The sequence below is a fragment of the Megalobrama amblycephala genome, linkage group LG7 (assembly GCF_018812025.1).
Source record: "Megalobrama amblycephala isolate DHTTF-2021 linkage group LG7, ASM1881202v1, whole genome shotgun sequence".
In the NCBI taxonomy this organism is placed as follows: domain Eukaryota; kingdom Metazoa; phylum Chordata; class Actinopteri; order Cypriniformes; family Xenocyprididae; genus Megalobrama; species Megalobrama amblycephala.
Genome location: NC_063050.1, coordinates 38,743,764 through 38,763,123, shown reverse-complemented (window position 1 = coordinate 38,763,123; position 19,360 = coordinate 38,743,764). Strand labels below are relative to the sequence as shown.

General features: G+C 38.8%; 1 protein-coding gene across 2 annotated transcripts; it reads right to left on the bottom strand.

Annotated features, from left to right (window-relative positions):
- Positions 1-1,711: 1,711 nt before the first annotated feature.
- On the bottom strand, positions 1,712-6,812 carry LOC125272520. Of its 2 annotated transcripts, none has more exons than XM_048197406.1 (6): positions 6,761-6,812; positions 3,716-4,102; positions 3,287-3,439; positions 3,007-3,056; positions 2,800-2,907; positions 1,712-2,468 (listed from the first exon to the last, which is right to left on the bottom strand). In XM_048197406.1, the coding sequence occupies exons 2-6, from the start codon at positions 4,053-4,055 to the stop codon at positions 2,418-2,420; spliced, it is 702 nt and encodes a 233-aa protein (XP_048053363.1). In that variant the 5' UTR covers positions 4,056-4,102; positions 6,761-6,812; the 3' UTR covers positions 1,712-2,417. The 2 variants fall into 2 exon arrangements, with proteins under 2 accessions (XP_048053363.1, XP_048053362.1); XM_048197405.1 differs by lacking the exon at positions 6,761-6,812 and adding an exon at positions 4,246-5,028.
- Between the last annotated feature and the right edge of the window lie 12,548 nt (positions 6,813-19,360).

Here is a 19,360-nt window from a genome sequence, read left to right as displayed (position 1 = left end):
AGGTAAACTACCAGTGAGATTCTGAAGTGCACATATGATGGTCACTTTACTATCCCATGAGGCCACGGGACAGGAATAGCAGTGTGAATTTGTGAATGGCAGTGAAGTGACCCAACTGACACTGGTAGGTCACATTATAATGACAACATGGCGAATGTAGTACATCCGGATGACATTCATAGTCATACTACACAGATTCATACTATATAAAATGTACTTTTTTAGCGGTCGCAAAGTAAGTACTTCTTACTCAAGACAGTTTGTGGATACAGTCTCAGTGCAATGAAAAATGGACTCCCGACTGATCACTCAATGATTCATTCAGGAATGAAACATCATACTGTGCTTGTTTATTGAGCTGTTGTATAAAGCAAAACAGTTATATTCAATATAACTTCATGATTGATAGTTTGTTGATTTTTATTATCTTTCACGAGTTCACACTTACAAATAAGTCAGATAAAATAAATCGTATACGTATTTGGCATGCTGTCCGGGAAGAGGGCTCCGAGCTCGGTAATTGGCCCAAACACAAAATACCCCCTCTCCCCTATTTTAGGTTAGGAAGTAACCAAGTGAGTGTGAGGAGACAGGGTGGTGGAGGGATGCTGAAAACTGTCGAGGATTCATGGGTGAGTTGACTGTGGTTATATATAGGCCTGTATTCATTCTGATTGGGTAGATATGTTGATTACTGATTGTTGACAGCAGGTTGAGATGATGTGATAATTGGATTGCTTATTTGACTCTGTTCCTCCTGAACTTTGTTAATAAAACTTAATTTATAAATGGATATGGTGGATCTTTAATGTCATATATTTTATGCAGTGTTATTTTATTACTGATATACTATTATAGTTTTTGTTAATATTTTGAATTCAATTTTATTTTTTTATTTTTTGTCATTTTTATTAGTTTTGTTAGTTTAAATATGTAGTATTAATTATCATTATATTATAATATTAATTATTAATTTTATTCCGTTTTTATTAGTCGTTTTTTATTTATTTTTTAGTTGTTTAGTTTTGATTTAGTTATTTTAGAATTTTGACTTAAACTAAATGAAACAGAAATATTTCATTGGCAGCTAGCAGCTATCTGAAATATATATATATAATGTAATGATAAAATAATGATAAAATAATATATAATGTAATATAATATATAATGATAAAAGTTTAATAATAGGTTAGTAGTTAATAATAATCCTGATTTTGATTCCAAATTCTTGAAAATTTGTTGCCGGAGATACTGTGCAGATGAGATACTTTAGTTATAGAATAAATAAATGACTTAATGGTCTAAATGTCTCGTTATCACCCACACCTTATTTGCTCTTTTAATTCAACTACAAACAGAGTTACTGCAATAACCCTCTAATAACTCTATAATCCAGTTTTCTCTGTCAGACTTGCATTTCTGCAAAGTGTGGAAAGGATTTTTTGTTGGACTGGACAGTAAAATACTGTTGTAGAAACTCCATGAGTGCCACCTACTGGTCATAGAGAGAGTGTTCATGAATTTTTGACATTTCTTTTTATAGGTCCAGAAACACATATATATCCACATATATACACAATAAACAACAACAACAAGAATAATAATAATAAATGAATATGCTCCTCCCAAATATGTTCTTTTGCCACTTATCTTTAATATATCTTTAATGATTTGCCAAACACAGTTAAGGACAACTCAGTGGCAACATGAATTGATATGACATGTTTATTTGCTATATGACCTTCACATAAAAATGTGCTTTAAAATATGAATCAAATGAATGTGGAGTGTAACAAGCATTTAAAAGATTTCAGACATTTTGCAAAAATCAAATCCACACTGCCACCCTCAGGCCACTAATAAAACTAAACACACTGACAGCTCTGACCACCATGAGTCTCTTTCAGAAATAACAGATCATGGACATGTAAAAATATACATTGCCATACTATAAACATCACTATCCATTATATACAGTGACAAAAATGTACAGATAAAAGAAACATTCCTCTTGACACATTATTATTAATTGGCATGGCACTGATATCTTTAGTCTCATTTGAACATCATTTGAGTGGTTATGTGGGATTGCCAAAGTAAAAAGTAATGTAAAAAACAAAACAAATTCAAACCAGCTCTTTGTGCTTCATTCTGAGGGATGCTGATGCAGTAAATGTGTTACTTCCAAGTCTAAAGATAGACCGCCGCTGTAAATCAAGCTTTTGCTGCATGTACACAAACCAATTTCACCACAAACTCACCACATAAGCATTTTCACACTCCAACCTCTTTCTTTCTTCTGTCTCATGTTCACACAAGCACTAAACTGAATGGAAACATTTGTGGCTAAGACTGTTACCGCTTTAACTGGAAACAAAGCAAGACCCTTCCTCAAGAAAAGACACAGACAGAGCGCTTCAGTAAAAGTCCTTTGAAGCTTTGAAAATGTGTTTTGATTTCAATTTTAACTGTTCAAAAGAATTAAAAGCACAATTAGAAAAAAGGACATTGCTAGGACATTGCTACATTGTATCAAAATTACAATGATACAATTACAATTGTAACAAAGGACATTGTATCAAATTATTAATTTAAATTTTAGTACATAGGCTAGTAAAAGACACAATATAATGTGGGACCAAGTATCCAAGTATAAAATTACATATCTTTAACACTAAGATGTAACAAAAGTACCTTGTATCATTATGTGATGTTACATGATAATGACCTTTATCATATTTGGAAAGTTTCAGAAAGCACCTCAGTTCTATTTTAGCTCTATTGCGTGTCTGTTCTGACCTGAGCATATGTACTGAAGTCTGAACTCTGCACTCGCTTTGTCTTGCGTTGTTTTTGTCTCCTGGTCTTCACATCTAAAGATGCATAACACACCTCTTCATCTTCACCCTGGAATGAAAGAAAATTCATGAATTAATGAAGTTGCTTTCTGAAACATACATATATTTATATGTATTCAATGAATGTGTGTGTTTACATTGTTCATACCTCAATGGTATTTCTACCTCTCGAATTAACTTTTTGATCTGCCGCAGCATCTATAATGGATTGTTTAAATAAGAAAATCACATACATAAATGGTTTAGAGTTTATGCAATGGTTAAGTGTTACATTTAAATTTTTACATTACTATCAAATTTTGTTTGCAAATTTTCTGTTTTGTTTGTTTGATTTTCCAAAGTACTCTAATTGAAAAAGCTGTTTTTCTGCATATTAGAGTAAAACTGTGGTAGTGCAAAAGAAGAGTGTGAAACAGTGAATGAGATACCTGTAGTTTTCCTCTGATAGAGGCAGTACAGACAGATCGAGGAGAGGAGAACACACACCGGACACACACTGAACAGCAGCGTCCAGCAGAGAACACAGTCTGATACACGAGGAGTGGAGGTGATGTTCAGTCCAGAACATGGAGTTACTTCCTCTATATAAAATAAACATAAACATCAATGAATGATGATTTTATTATTATTATTATTATTATTATTATGCTCATATTTTTTTCTTCATTAAGATATAGGTAAAGCATACAATCATGAGGTGTGGCAGGTTCAGAACAAGAAACTCAATGAAAAATAATCACAAATGTATCAATGAATGTTAGTAAAAATATTATTTTATGTTCATCTTGCTTCTTCAGTGAGAAAGTGCTCCAGAATTACACAAGCTACAACAATAACTAAGAGAAATGTCTAGTTACCTGCAAAAGAGAGACGAGTGGTTCGGTTTCCATTATAGTACACTTTAGATGAGGAGATGATGCCATTTGCATCTTTATCTACCTTATTCTCTACTTCTCCACAGTAATACAGTCCCAGATCAGAGACACTGATGTTAGTAATATGTAGATCATAAGAATTACTGGAGCGGTTTTGGACAGAGCTGAAACGCTGAAATATCTCCTTGTTCCATTTCGTAAAATCTATTTCAAGAGAGGGTTGATTTTCATGAGAGCAGTTTCTTATCCATACAATGAGGGAACCAAGAGTTGAAGAGCGATCACAGTAGAGAGTGATGTTGTCTCCTGGTCTGACTTTCATCTCCACTTCTGCTCCAGAGACTCTGTTCTGACTGAACAACAAAACACCTGTAAAAGTGTGAAATAACTTAATAAAGCACTTCAATTTGAAATATGTATTACCATACAAAAATATTCACAGTAATAATGACATTTATATTTGAAAAATGCTCTAAACAGCTTAAAACTTTCTCAAAACCTTCTTTTCTTACACATGAGGGCGACGAGAGCCAGTCTTGACCTCTCCATCTCTGTGAGTGACTGTGAATAACTGACACTGGTGAGGGTCTTACAGACGGCAGCTCTCACCTGATTGGTTCACGTCAATGGAAAATCTTTTCTAAAATGTTTCACGTCACAGAGGGGTTGGTCAATAAATTAGGTTATCATGTGTACATACAAAGAGTAGTATAAACCAATGATTGGTTATCCTATAGACTTTTTTACTCTAATTTGCTCTGATTGGTTTACAAAAATGGAAATCATCATCAAACTGATATGAAGAGGAGGTAATACTTTTGTTTGTCTGATAGATATGTTTAGTATCAAATCATTTTGATGTATACATGCAGATAATCATCTTCACTTGAGAAATTTTGTGCTTTACATTTCAATTAAGTTTTTTTTTTTTTTAATCAAAGTTCAGCTGTAAAACTCATGATGTTCTCTGTTGTAGTGGGTACAAACCAGCAACGTGTAAACATGTCAAAACAGGAAACCACAACTCTTATATTCAGACCATTTAATGTATACACCTTCACATTTGTTGCTGTGACATGTTGTCAAACTCTCTCTTCATCTCTTACTTGATCACTGGTCAACAAGCACAAATGTTTCCATTAGACTATGTGTGGTTTTGTGAGTTGGTTAGAGTTCACACATTTGCATGAAGGAAGTTTGCTCAGCTTGTCTATACTGTGGTTATATTGACACTGACGGCTGTCCATTGAGCTGAAATTAGCTGCATTATATTCTAAAGTGTGTGTGTGTGTGTGCATGTGTGCGTGTGTGTGTGTGTGTGTGTGTGTGTGTTGAGGACAAATTTGTATAATGACATGGGTATTGCACTGGCATTACTATATAAACATGAAATATGAGGACATTTCATGAGACCTCATATTTAAAATAGCTTTAAAAACATACTAAACAATGTTTTATTAAAGGACAAAGACAGTAAGTTGAGGACATTTTGGCCTGTCCTCACTTCTGAGACCACTTTAAAGGCCTGTTTAAGGGTCAAGACTTGGTTTTAAGGGTAGGTTTAGGGTAATGGTTCAGGTTTGGAACTTATTTGTGATGGGCAAAGTTAGCTGTGTGTGTGACAGACAGACTTTTTGGGGCCCTAGTGAAAAAATAGATTAAACATTCAGGTAAAGTTCAACACTCTACTAGAGTCAGAGCATGGTTCACAAGAGGAGACATTCAAGTACACACACTTTTAGCTCCACAACTTGCTAACTATAAAGGAGAGAACAAGAAAGACCAGTCCCTATGGGTCAAATAGGCATGGCAGTATGAAAACAACAGGTATTTTATTATTAAAGGGGAGTGAAGTATCATGCATATGTCCTGTTGCTTTTACAAAATAAAGTAGTTTCCAAAATATTGAAGCCCTGACAAGTTTCCCCATTTTTTTTTAGCAAACCTCATGAATAAAGTCAATTTACTCTAATAGCAGCTTCTTAATAAGTATTACTTATTAGACATGGAAATAAAGCTTTGTCCAGAGGCGCACAGATATTTGCACATTATTAAAAATGATATAAAAAGCTGAACATGTTTTGTGATGTAGGTTATTATGAACTGCATTTTTTTTTTTTACTATTTCATAGCGTTTCCTGAGGTGAACTTATCATGTTAGTTAATATTTTACATCCAAAAATTTTATAATTTAATAATTGTATACATAATTTAGAAAATTTAGAAAAATTTAGTATAATTTAGAAAATAAAGGCTATTTTTCTACACTGCCTTCTGGTCTGAACGCTCTGTTTGAAGAGGCACGTCTTCTGTGAGACGTCAGTGTAAACGCCCACTGCTGTGATTGGCTGACATGTTTGGAAATCTTACATGTAGAACTGGTGCTGCCAGGCAGTTAGAGATTGAACCCCCACTCTGAAAACTTTACCACATTTTTACTATTAGGGCCCAAAGCTGTTAAGATTAACTAATTATGAAAAGTGTTGATTATAGCACTATATTTAGGTCTACTCCCGCATGAAAACTTGCAGTGATTAGCATTGTAGCCGATGATCATGCGATGGCAGGCAGAGCTGGTCCTTCCTATAAGTGAACTAAGCAGCTGCTTAGGGCCCCCAAACTATGGTCCGACCATAGACCCTGACTGTGACCTGTAACACTACCCAATTCTGACTGACCTGGGCTGTGTTTCCCAAAAGCATTGTAAGCCTAAGTTGATTGTAGAACAATTGAAATACTGAATTAAAATGACTGAACTGTTACGCCCCCGGTCTAGGTCAGGACCGCAACATAAATGACATGGCTGTTTAAGTACTAATTTTTATTTTCTTAGTTGATCTTTTGATCAATCTTTTCATGCGGTAGCAGTTTTGGAGAGTACAAACAATGTCATAACGAAGAAATAAACATAAAAGAAACAAGCAAGTTATCAGGGATGAGCAAATGCCAAAACGATAAACAAACAATACTCTTCCCATTAAAGGATTAGTTCACTTTCAAATGAAAATTTCCTGATAATTTACTCACCCCCATGTCATCCAAACATTTTAACCATAAATGCTCATCTTGAACTAGCTCTCTTCTTCTCTATTTGAATTCCAGCAGTGTAGACACTGCTAAGTGTATTACTGCCCTCCACAGGTCAAAGTTTGAACTAATTGTTATACTTGCACTAGTATATTGTATATGACAATTTAGTTCAAACTTTGACCTGAGGGGGGCAGTAATACACTTAGCAGTGTCTACACTGCTGGAATTCTAATAGAGAAGAAGAAGAAGAAGAAGAAGAAGAAGAAGAAGAAGAAGAGAGCTAGTTTAAGATAAGCATTTATGGTTAAAATGTATAAAATTTAAAAAAAAAAAAAAAAATTAGAAAATGAGTGATGGTTTCTCTAGATAAGACCCTTATTCCTCGTCTGGGATCGTGTAGAACGCTTTGAAGCTGCAATGAAACTGTAATTTTGACCTTCAGCCGTTTGGAGGCCATTGAAGTCCACTATATGGAGAAAAATCCTGGAATGTTTTCATCAAAAACCTTAATTTCTTTTCGACTAAAGAAAGAAATGAACATCTTGGATGACATGGGGGTGAGTAAATTATCAGAAAATTTTAATTTGAAAGTGAACTAATCCTTTAAAGAAACTAACTTCCCTGTGCATCAAAAAAAAAAAAAAAAATACAACAATATAACCTCACTCCTTGTCTACCCAAAAACAGGACAAAAAAAATGCAAAAATAAATAAGGCACACACCCCCTAGGGCCTAAAGCTTCACACGTGGCTTACAAACATGAACATTGGAACATTAAAGTTCAAGATAAGGCTCTCACAACACATGTGGCTAACAGCACTCTGTTAGAATATAGACTTGAGATCTAACAGCATTTTCACTAGAGCTTAACACACAGACTTAACACATGGGCAAACATGATCAATCAAAGAGAGAAATACAGAGCAATGATCATAGCCAGCGTCAAAGAGAAAAGCAATCAGAGAGAAAGCGAGAGCAAGAGTGAGAGCGCCCTCCAGCGGAATTTATAGTACAGGTCTCGTCTCTGGTCCAACCACCGGCAGTCTCTCATTAAGCCTTGGACCAATCCTGTTAGAGAGGAGACAACAGGAACATATCCACAGCATACAATACATCATAGACGTAACAGAACAACATCAAAAAAAAAATGAATAACACATGCATGCGCCGTACGCGTCTTTCCCATGGTCTTTCCGCGCTCATGGGCAAAGGAGTTTCTCTGAAAGGCTTGCGCGAGACTGAACGGAACGCGGGAAATGAAGAATACAAGGGCCTTAACCGCTCGAAATTGTAATGGACTGGAGCTCACGTTCACTTTGGGAACACGGGAGCACCGCGATGCGACCGTAAAAGGCACTTTCACTTTCACGATCAAAGTGCACGCCACTGACAAGCATTGTAAATGCAGTATTACAGTATACACATACCAATTAAACGCACAGATCTCCTCTCGTGCGTCCTCCACTGGATGAGGCAATATCACTTTAGTTTCTGTTTCAGATATCTCTTTTACAGATGCCATCATGCCATCAATGCTTTTGCCTTTCAAGATGTAATTACCGAAATCAAAACAGTCCATAAACTATAAATCCTCACGAAAACTTCAGTCAAGCCAGCTCGCGCTTCAACCTGAGAGATCAGCCTCCTTACCTTAAAGTGTCAAATTTCTCGGTTTCTGAATGGACGGTTTGGCTTCATTGACAAACGCTAAAGTTCGGGCATGATTTATATACCATCAACCTGTCCTAAAACGTTAGCAAGCTTTGATCGATGGTTTGGAGATCGTGTGTTTCTCCGTTCGAGAGCGCATTTCCTGTTTACATCCGTGACAAAACAGCTGATTATTTACGAACGGAAGCTCACAAAAACGTGAAAATGGTCTCATTTGAAAGAAAATATCCTAAGCTAAAAGATGACTAATTGAAGCAGCCCTTATCAAAAGTGCGGGGGTCGACTTCTATCTTTTCAAAACAGCGGGGGTCCTGACCCCCCTGTCCCCCGTGCCAACGGCGCCCCTGATCAAAGGTGAACATTGTTACGAACCCCACCTTCAAAGAGCTCGCTAGGGAAGGGGGTAAGCAACAAAAGGACACGCGAGACAAAAAGAAACAATTTATCCGTTTATTGATGCCGCAGCACTCGCGTATCACAGGCAACTGTTCAGGTGGTATAAAAACAGCTCTCTGAAACAATGAACATAAAATAAAAAAAAACACACAGATCAACAAAAAGACAAAATAAAACAAAACAAACAGCTTCATAACATCAGCGGGCCATAAGGACGCACACAGAGCTCGTCAGGCACAACTGGCCGTCCGCGTCAGCTTACCACACGAGCCCTCTCTCAAGTGTGCGCCACGCTCACGTAGAGCTAAAGACAGTGGCAGTGGCAGTTACACGACAGGTGTTGTAGTCATAGGGAATTCCCAAGTGCGCACCACGCTCACATAAAGACGGTGGCGGTGGCGGTGGCGGCCTGGCGTCTGGAGTTATGATGGAGGCAGCACAAGTTCGACACTCAACAGCACACACCCGCGTCTAAACGCTCCCGTCTTATATTGAACCCAGCGCGTCGTAAATTAATGAGGCGCAGGTGCACATGGGCGGAGCTTACCCTCGGGGGAAGAGAAAGACACAAATTAATATAAAGAAAGAATACACACCACACTAAATAAAAAATAGGCTACAAAGGCTTTGGCCGTAACAACATGTCTAAAGGTTTGAATCCGCCTAGTAGACAAAAACAGTTTTTGCTGTTTTAAAATTTACAAAGCCCTGATGTCATTGGAACTTGCTTCTGCACTCTCATAAATGCTTCTATAATTACAAACAGTGCAAAATACAGTAAATACAGTTAGAGACTCATAACAGGAGTTTTGGAAAGAGTCCAGATAAACTCATGCTGTGTGATCGACAGCTTCAGCTATTATAAAGAGACTGTTCTTTGATCGCTGTCTGTATATCTGTAATCACAATTAAAAACATAAATACTCAGTACATATGATGTGATCTGTAATAACAGACAAATCAAGTAACCATGTAATAAAAACAATTACTCACACTTGTGTGGTGGGACATTACTGTCAGATCCAATATAGTCAGCATAGCATTGTCTTTTATTTTCAATCTTGCTGAAAATCCTGCATCGAATTGTACATTGTTTGTAAACAAATCCGTGGTAAAATGAAGTGAACAAAGGACCAAGTTCTTACTGACGTGGTCTGGAACTTAAAAATAAAGCCTTTCCTAATGTTGGGATCAGAAAAAAAGGCAATAAAGACTTATGGTTACGCTGTTATGGCGGTCATCTGCTCTGCTGTGGGGGTCTTCAGTCCTGTCAACGAGGCTGTGGTGGTCTTCTGCTCCACCATGGCAATCTTCAAGCTCATGTACTTGGCTGTGGTGGTCCTCTGCTCTGCCATGGGGGTCTTTAGTCCCATCTGACCTGCTGTGGTGGTCTTCTGCTCCACCTTGGGGGTCTTCAGTCCTGTCTGCACTGCTGTGGTGATCTTTTGCCCAGCCTGTGCCACCCTGGTCACCTGACCAACCTGCTCCACCCTGGCTACCTGCTCTGCCTCCACCTCCAGTCCCTGCTCTGTTCCATGGACTGTCCCATCCCCACTCTACCTCCCTCCTGGATTCCTGTGTCTGTTTTAGGAACGTCTGGAATACGCTCCTTAAGGTGGGGGGGTAATGTCATAATTACCAGCAGGAGTGCCTTTGAGAGCCACCAGGGGGCACACCATCACAGACTTTTTCCATTCCATCAAAGACTATATCGCCCATAATCCTCTGCCCTGTTTCATCATCACTGATTGTCTACAGCTATTACTCATTAGCCTCATTACCTGTCTATAAAAGCCTGGTTCACTCGGTCATTTATTGCAAGGTTTTGCCTAGTGTTACACTGCATCACTGAGCTTTATTTCATGTACCTTTTTATTCATGTATTTCATGTATCGTCTTTGGATTACCCCTCAATAAACACCACTTCAGCCTTCGCATCTCAGAGCAGTGGCATGACACAAAACCAGAGTGTCAGGTAAGATATTTAATTGAAACAATAGATAGCCATGTACATCTCTAATAGTTCAATGTAAATCATTATTGTAAAGGGTGATGTCTTTATGGATTGTTGTAGCGATTTTTTTATTTATTTAATTTTTTTTTGAGCAAAATGTGCAGTTCAAAAGTGCTGCTAAAAAATGAACCCAATAATATAGGAAAACAAGCATTAGACAGTTGATAAGAATAATAAGAATATTTTGGACATTTCAAAAGATTTTACAAACGCACACTGCCCCCTGAGGTCACTAGTAAAACTAAACACACTGATTGCTCTAACCACTAAATTGAGTCTCTTTCAGCCATAATCATTTCAAGGACATGTAGAATTATATTTTAAATCATTTCCATTACATACAGTGACAAAAAACTGTTCAGTAAAATGTAAATGCACCAAGAGCTGTCCTTTGGGTTCAACAACAGATTATCTACCCAGTGTTAGTTAATGTCAAAGTTGTTCTTTTTTTTTACTTCAGTAGATACATTTAATCCATTAATTGTGTAAGATAGCACTCTGGAGTTTAGTGACTTAAATGTGGGTATTAAAGTGTCAATATTTTTCTCTCATCTTGTAACTGGAATGTGTGAAGTCCATCTCAGAGCCTTAACTTCTGAAACTCACAGTCTGTGCTTCATTCTTAGATACACAGTAAATGTGATACTTTCTTATCCATCATCAAAGAGTCTAAAAAAAGCCTGCTGCTGTAAACCAAGCTTTTGCAGTCACTGCATGCAAACAAACTCACCACAAACTCACCACATAGGCATTTACACTGACAAACTAACCCCTATCTTCCTACTTCTGTCTCATATGCACACAAGCACTAAACTGGATGGAAACATTTGAGGTTAAGATGGTTATCTTTTAACTGAGAAAAAGACAAGACCCTTTCTTGAGACAAAAAGAACAAGGCAGTAAAGCTTCTTTGAAGAACAACTATGGGGGTTCAAATGAAACACTTCAAATGTATATTTTCAGTTTCATTTTAAATGTACTAAAGCAGGGGTTCTCAACCTTTTGCAAGCTGGGCCCCCCCAAAGCTAATTCATTGCATTTGGGGCCCCAGTGCGTGCGAGCATTTCACAAAAACTAAAGGAAAGCTTTAACTGTAGCCTGTATTCTGACTAGTTTATTTGTTTATATATATACAGGGTGCAATTTGTGAAAAAACCAGAGGGGAGGATGTTTTGAATTTATTTTTTTATTCTTTTTTTTTAAATTTGTTAAAAACCACAGTGCTATATACTATTTTTTGGCAGCTGTTACAGAAACATTATTTTTTTTTTAAATCTTCTGATTTAACCTTAAAATTTAAAGTAGGGCCTAGGCTTGCTAGGGGGGTACGGGGGCATGCTCCCCCGAGAAAATTTAGATTTCCCTGGTGTACATATGTGCATTTTAAGAGGTTTCAAGGCCAACAAATTGGATAACAATAGCTTTAAAACCATGTCAACATATATCGATGCATGCACAGTTTTGAGGCAGCTTTAATCGCATGTTTGGCAATTTCATTACTTCACTTACAACAGAACAACGACCATCATTGCTCGTAGTTTCTTTTGCGCTTTATTTAAGCTATAATAAAGTAATTATGCAGCGCGCGCCGGCGCATTTGCGCATGCAATTCTTGAGTGCGCTCCACTAGCACAGTATAATGCTGATTAGACAGTCGTGCTCATTTTTCTGAGTTTTACAGACATAGCCTGACAAAATCTCATCTAACCGCAATTCACTGTTGTTCAACTGAAGCTCCCTCCCTCGTTTGACTTGAGCCTGGCACTGAGAAAAAGTCGGAATGCGCGTCTGAAAAGTGTCCAGTTTGTTGTGGTGGTAGTTCTATATAAACACAGCGTTTTACTTGGCGATGTTTGAAAAAAAGATTTTTATTTTTGGTATTTTATATGCTCTGTTGGTGGTTTGTGGAGTAGCATTACCCCACCGCAGTCCCGGCGCCATGGGCGGGCATTGGGGGGCCTGGCCCGCCCTGTGAGTCACTAGTGCCCGCCCTGGACGAATCAACTCCAAGTTCCACCAACCACCAGTCCTTGCTTTTTTTTTTTTATCAATAGGCTACTATTATCAAAAGTTATCGTTTTGTATATACATAACTCCTGGATAAAAATAAAAATGTGTTTGGTCTGATTTAAAAAAAAAAAAATTTTAAACGGATTTGATTGGTTTGTCGATAGTGAGCGCGGAAAGGTTTGGTTGTGTGCTAAGCATAGCGCTGCCGCTTAACGTTAGCTGTCATTTTTTAAACAACTATGCTGGGCCATCTTGTGTGACAGTGACTGAGGATATACAGCGTTTCTTTGATCAAAGACCACCAAAGTTGGCAGGAGAGATCAGCGAGGTAATGCTAGGCGAAAGCCCGAGTGTTGCTTTGAGACTGACGCGCTTCTGCTGTGATCTTTGTTTGAACTCTTTTCGCTGCTAAAACAGAACAAAAACAGTCAATATTGCGTCTAAAATGTAAGTAAATTCATATTACTTGTTTATAGAACTGCCATATGAAATCGGTGTCACATTTTCAATCGTGATGGTATTATTCGGCACTCTTGGTCGTGTGATGTTGCTTAACTGTATCATGTCATAAATATAAAAACTTCACATTTTGATTTTTTACTGCAGTATTCAGCCGCGGCTCGTCTGTATGGGCAGGTGGGGCAGAGCCCAACAAAATATTCATCCAAACATAGACCTATATACACTGAATTAATAAAAAATTATAAATGTGTTCAGCATTCTGCAACAAATATTTTTTTCAGATTTTCTAGTCGTAAAGTGAGCAGAATATATTAAAATGTAGCACAAGGATTCGGCAGGCATGAATCATGATAAGCGGGGCAGCCGGTCTCAGAGCCCTCCCAGCTCTACAGCGCCACACAGATTTCCAATGTAAATCTGTGGTGTAAAATGGAACTGCAGCACCTTCTCGTAGAGAGCAGATTTCTGGCTGCCCCGCTTATTTCCGTGTGACGTTACCTCCGTCTATGGTTACCTCACGTAAACCTCGCTCGAGACCAAGATGACATCAGTCCGCTTCACATGTGTTTGTATCAGGTCAGTAACTAGATGGCATGTCTGTTCTTCCTATGTGGAGTAGCGTATTAAATGAATGAGAGTATAAACCTTAATTTAAACGTGCTCATGTAAATATCTTTTATATATAATTTAGTAGTTCTTTTGTGTTTGTTTTATGTTTTTCTGAGAATAGACAATTCCTACATACCTTGTAACATCCTAAAACACCATTCGGACACAATAAATGCTACATCGAGGCAATTCAGATTTTATGCGTTTGTTTGTACTAAAGTCTGTCAAACATCATTAGAGCGCCACCCTCGGGCTGAATAACGCAAGGACATTCGAATTCTGCCAAAGTGTGTCTGATGTGTTCAGCGATTAGGATATAAAGCTTACAAATGTTTATCATAAGTTAGCGCTAAGACCCAGAATCTGCCCTACCTAAATTTATGGCCAGCAGACGCTACTGGCAGGATGTTAACTGAGTTTCTTTGTTTCTGCTGCGCTCATTTGTTTCGATTTCTCCTCGAGAGGCAGCGCGAGCGCATCAACAGCGCAACGTTTTGTTAGCGTCAGTACAATACATCAGCCTATATATTATTATGCACTATCGATAATATGCTTTATCGATAATATAGATATTATTATGCACTAAGCCACTTAGACTAAATGAATGCAGAAGCATTATCGCGTTTTGGTGATTCCCTAGTCATTTTTTTGTTATTGGCGTTTTAATCAGGCCAGGCAATTAAAATTCTCTTTCACTTGCCCTTTAAAAAAATCTACTTGTCCCGGGCAATGTCGAGCCCTGCGACGTGTGTTTAGTTCTTCCTCGTTTTTTTTTTTTTTGGTCCATTTAATTCATAATTAATGTTATTATGCAGTGAGTTTGATCTCATTTGTGCCCCCCTGAAAAAAATGTAATGCCCGTCCGTGAATTTGTGTCTGGCGCCGGGTCTGCCCCACCGGGGATAAAATATTTCACCAGAGGGAGGGATACATAGACCAAGGGGGGAAATTCCCCCCATCCCCTCCTACAAATCGCACCCTGTGTGTATATAGGCTATATATATATATATATATATATATATATATATATATATATATATATATATATATATATATATATATATATAATATACGACCTCACGTTTTATACGTTTGCAGCCTATACGTTTTATACGTTTGGTTCGATTTTCGGCATTTTTCGCATCCGTAGCAAATATTTTGAGGGGTTTTTGACAATTGATCCACCAAATGACAAATATGAAAAAACGAATACGACAGTTTCGGACTCAGTCAGGTGCAAGGAGGACCTTAACCTTTTGAGGCTTGCGCAGGAGAAATCAAACAAATGAGCGCCGTTTTCCAAGATCTGGATCCGCAGCACACACAAATAAACTAAACTGACATACTGCAGTTAAATTTCAATATTTATAACATTATATATTATTTTATATTTATAACATTTGAATACAGTTCAGCAACATACATCACACGACCTGACGACCAAGAGAGCTGACAAATGACCATCACCTCACGATTGAAAATGTTACACTGATAGGACAGTTCAACAAACAAGTTAATATATTAAGTCACTTACATTTTAGACGAAATAATTACTGTTTTGGTCTATTTTAGCAGCGAAAATAGATCCGACGAATCCAAACAAAGATCACAACATAGCGCATCTCACAGCAACACTCAATCGTGTTTTGAATGATTCAGTGTTTTGAACAAATCGTTTGAGTCAAAGATTCAATGACCCATTCACAAACATCTGTCTCATTCTTAATGAATTGGCCGTTTGAACGAATCGTGAATGAACGACTCAATGACTCGCTTAATAAAACCGCTTATCACCTGCATTTGCGCTCACTATCGACAAACCAATCAAATTTGTTTTTCAAACTTTTTTTTTTTAATCAGTCCAAACACATTTTAATTTTTATTCAGGAGTTATGTATATACAAAACTATAACTTTTTATGACAGTAGTTTAGTGATAAAAAAAATTTTGCAAATTTTTTTTCAGGTTTTTTTCCTCCCATCTAGTAGCCACTCGCGCCCCCCCGGTTGAGAACCACTGTACTAAAGAATCAAAGGTTCAATTAGCAAAAGACATACTTAACATGCACCAGTCTGAAAGAAAAACAAAAAAGATAAACAGGAACTGTATCTTACTGCAGAGGAACTAAAATGGGCATGTTAGACACACTAAGATTTTCATATCAATACTTGGTTTACGTTTTACAACCCACTTCACATGGTACCTGACTGCTTGTCACCAGCTGTTATCCAAATACACTCTCCTGCTCAGCAGACCCAGAATGCTTCTCTCTCATTCAGAATGAAGATTGTTTCAGGGACATTTGTGGTCACCCATTTTAAGAGAAGTATACATACCTTAAACTAAACAGCACTTCATACAGGAAACCCACTTCTACATCCTGTTATGAAGGTCATTACTGTGTGTCCACAAAGACTGTATGGAAACATAATGACGTACTTTTTTAAAAGGAAATTGGGTTTTTATTTGCCAATTCTTGACTTTAAAGAACTGAAGAATAAAGAAAGAAGCATTATAATTCTTGCTAAATATTTTATCTATGATTTAATAACAGACAAATATATCAACCAACAGACATGCTATGACTATGAAGTTCCAATGATCATGGCACCTGCAACTTTGTGATGTATTCATTCTCTGACCTGAGCGTAAGTACTGAAGTCAGAAATTTGCACTCTTTTATTGTGCCATTTTTGTGTCCTGGTCATCAAGTCTAAAAATGCATAACACATGAAGAGGTGTGTTATGCATCTAACAGCCTTAAAGTTGGCATGAAACAGAAGTTGCGATAGTATTTTCTTCCCTTATTATAGTGTATATCTGAGTGAAATTGCTTCTCAAACAAGAAACAATGTAGAGCGGGACTTGATTTTGTCCATCGGGAATTGATTGGATGGTTGTGGTTTGCTATTGCTGTGATGTCACGTGAGTGTCAGATTGTCCCGCCCTTGCACTTGTGAACACGTCATTAGAAAAGGTATTAGTTTTGTTGTAAGAGTGAGGGGAAATTATTTTGATTACAGATAACAAAGGCACATAAATTAAAAATTTTAAATAATCATTGGCATGGATAAATCATTTATCATAAACACTGCAATATTTCCTAAAAATAAATTTTGATTTCATGGTAACTTTAAGCGTGTATGTTTGTGTATGTCGTACCTCAGCAATATTTCTACTTTTTTTTTTTTTTTCCTGACAGCTAAAGGTGAAGGCTGACCAGAGACCTCATAAGCAAGAGAAATAGCCTCGACTATACACTTGCTAACTGTCTGTTTGGACTCGGGGAGAACCTTTTTTGACAATCCAAAACAGACAAACAACTGATCAGTTTGTTTTCCTCCACAGGGCAGCTCTGTGGACATAGGTATCCAGCGCCCTCACTGGACAAACAAGATTCAGCTTTTCATGGTCCACTTCTGAGAAAGGAGGAGGACAGAAAGTTTGCAACAGATAGACCATAGTACACTGGTCGGCACCTTAGGGACACAGCCCGGTTTAGGGTAAAGAAATGCCTTGACCATCCCCGGTGTGAACTCAAGACATTTAGGGCCTGAAGGTCTCCTACTCTTTTAAGGGACGAAAGGCTAGAAGGAATATAGTTTTCAGGGTCAGAAACTTTTCTGTAACTGTATCAAGAGGCTCGAAGGGAGCTACAGATAAGCCTTCTAAAACAATCGCCAAGTCCCAGGCAGGAACCCTGGTACGAGTTGCAGGCCTCAGCCTCAAAGTGCCTTAAAGGAAATGTGTTATTAGAGGGTTCCTCCCCACAGATGCACCATCCAAAGGGACATGGTAAGCTGAGATAGCTGCCACCTACACCTTCAGTGTGGAAGGGGATAGCCCTGCTGATAAATGATCTTGCAGGAACTCCAGCACTGGACCAACTGGGCAGTTAAGTGGATCCCATTGTCACATTCCGCACCAAGAAGTGAAAACTTTCCACTTCAGGGCATAAAGTTTCTTCGTGGATGGAGCACTAGAGTAAAGTATGGTCTATGAGTTTTACCAGGTCTACCAGAGTCTATGAGTTGGGCCCCCTCAGAGGCCAAACCCACAGGTACCACATCTCTGGGCGGGGGTGAAAGATAGTGCCTCCCACCTGAGACAGAAGGTCCCTGCTAACCGGAATCTCCGAGGGAGAGCCATAGAGGAGAAACACTAGGTTTAAAAACCATATTTGGCTCATCCAGTACGGCGCTACTAGCAGTAGACTTATTCCTTCCCGTCGGATCTTCTCCAGAACTCCTGGGAGCAGAACAATTAGGGGAAAGCATAAAGACGTAGCCTCTGCCATCTCTGTACTATAGCGTGTGGTACAGAGGGGCTGGGTGTGTGAGGGAGAACCAGGACAGTGCGTGGTATCCTGAGATGTAAACAGATCCACTTCCGCTTGGCTGTAAACATCCCATATATGCTTCACCGCCTCGGGGTGAAGTCTCCATTCCCCTGGCCTCAGCTTCTGTCTTGACAGGATATCAGCTCCTACGTTTTGGCACCCTGGAATATATATGACTCTAAGGGAGAGCATTTTTCCTAGGGACCACAGGAGGATCTGGTGCGCCAGTCATGCATAGTGGACGCAAACGCAGACCCCCCTGGTGATTTATGTAAGAGACCACCGATGTGTTGTCTGTACGAACAAGCACATGATGCCCTCTCAGATCTAGGGGGAAGTGCTTCAAAACCATGAAGATTGCCATCATCTCCAGGCAATTTATGTGCCACAAAAGATTGTGATTCCTCCACAGACCCTGAGCTGAGCGACCTTCCATTACTGTTCCCCAGCCTGTGAGAGAGTCATCTGTCATGAGAGTGACTCGACAACATTGAACTCCTAACACAGGACCCTGGGACAGGAACCAAGGTTTCCTCCATATAACCAAGGTGCGGAGACATCTCAGGGAAAACCCTTTGGTCCTGAGCCACCACTGCAAGGCTCTCATGTACAGCAGCTCAAAAGGTATCACGTTGGACGCAGCTGCCATCAGACCCAGTAGTCTCTGAAACTGCCACCAAGAAAGGTGGTCCTCTGTACTGGAGAAAGCACACTCTTCTTGGTGTTCAGTCTCAAGCCCAATTTCTGCATTTGAGTGAGAAAGACATTTCGATGCCGTGCTAATATTAGCACTAATATTACTGGCTAACTGGCTAATATTAGCACAAATACTGGCAGGAAACAACCAATTTGACTGCTTTCCGACCCTCTTCAGAGGGTGCAAGCCTGACTATTGAGTCATGAACTTGCTGGCAACCACTGTGCCCCGAAGCACAGAGGGTGGCGGGGTTGGCAGAACGGCCCTCTGAGGGCAACGAAGTGGGGCGGGCACTATACTGAGGTGTACACCGCTCCACTCTGCCGGGTGCTGCCCTCAGAGGCCTGACACCTAAGGCCCAAAGCCTTCTTCGCTTGAACGGTCCTCTGATCCGGCTTC

Bases quoted from the DNA above. Each gene is read 5' to 3' on its own strand.
- LOC125272520 (XM_048197405.1), bottom strand. From the start codon at position 4,282: ATGGAGAGGTCAAGACTGGCTCTCGTCGCCCTCATGT. The intron at 4,103-4,245 runs GTAAGAAAAGAA...ACACTTTTACAG, and splicing joins GGCTCTCGTCGCCCTCATGT to GTGTTTTGTTGTTCAGTCAG. The intron at 2,908-3,006 runs GTATGAACAATG...CTTTCATTCCAG, and splicing joins GAGGTAGAAATACCATTGAG to GGTGAAGATGAAGAGGTGTG.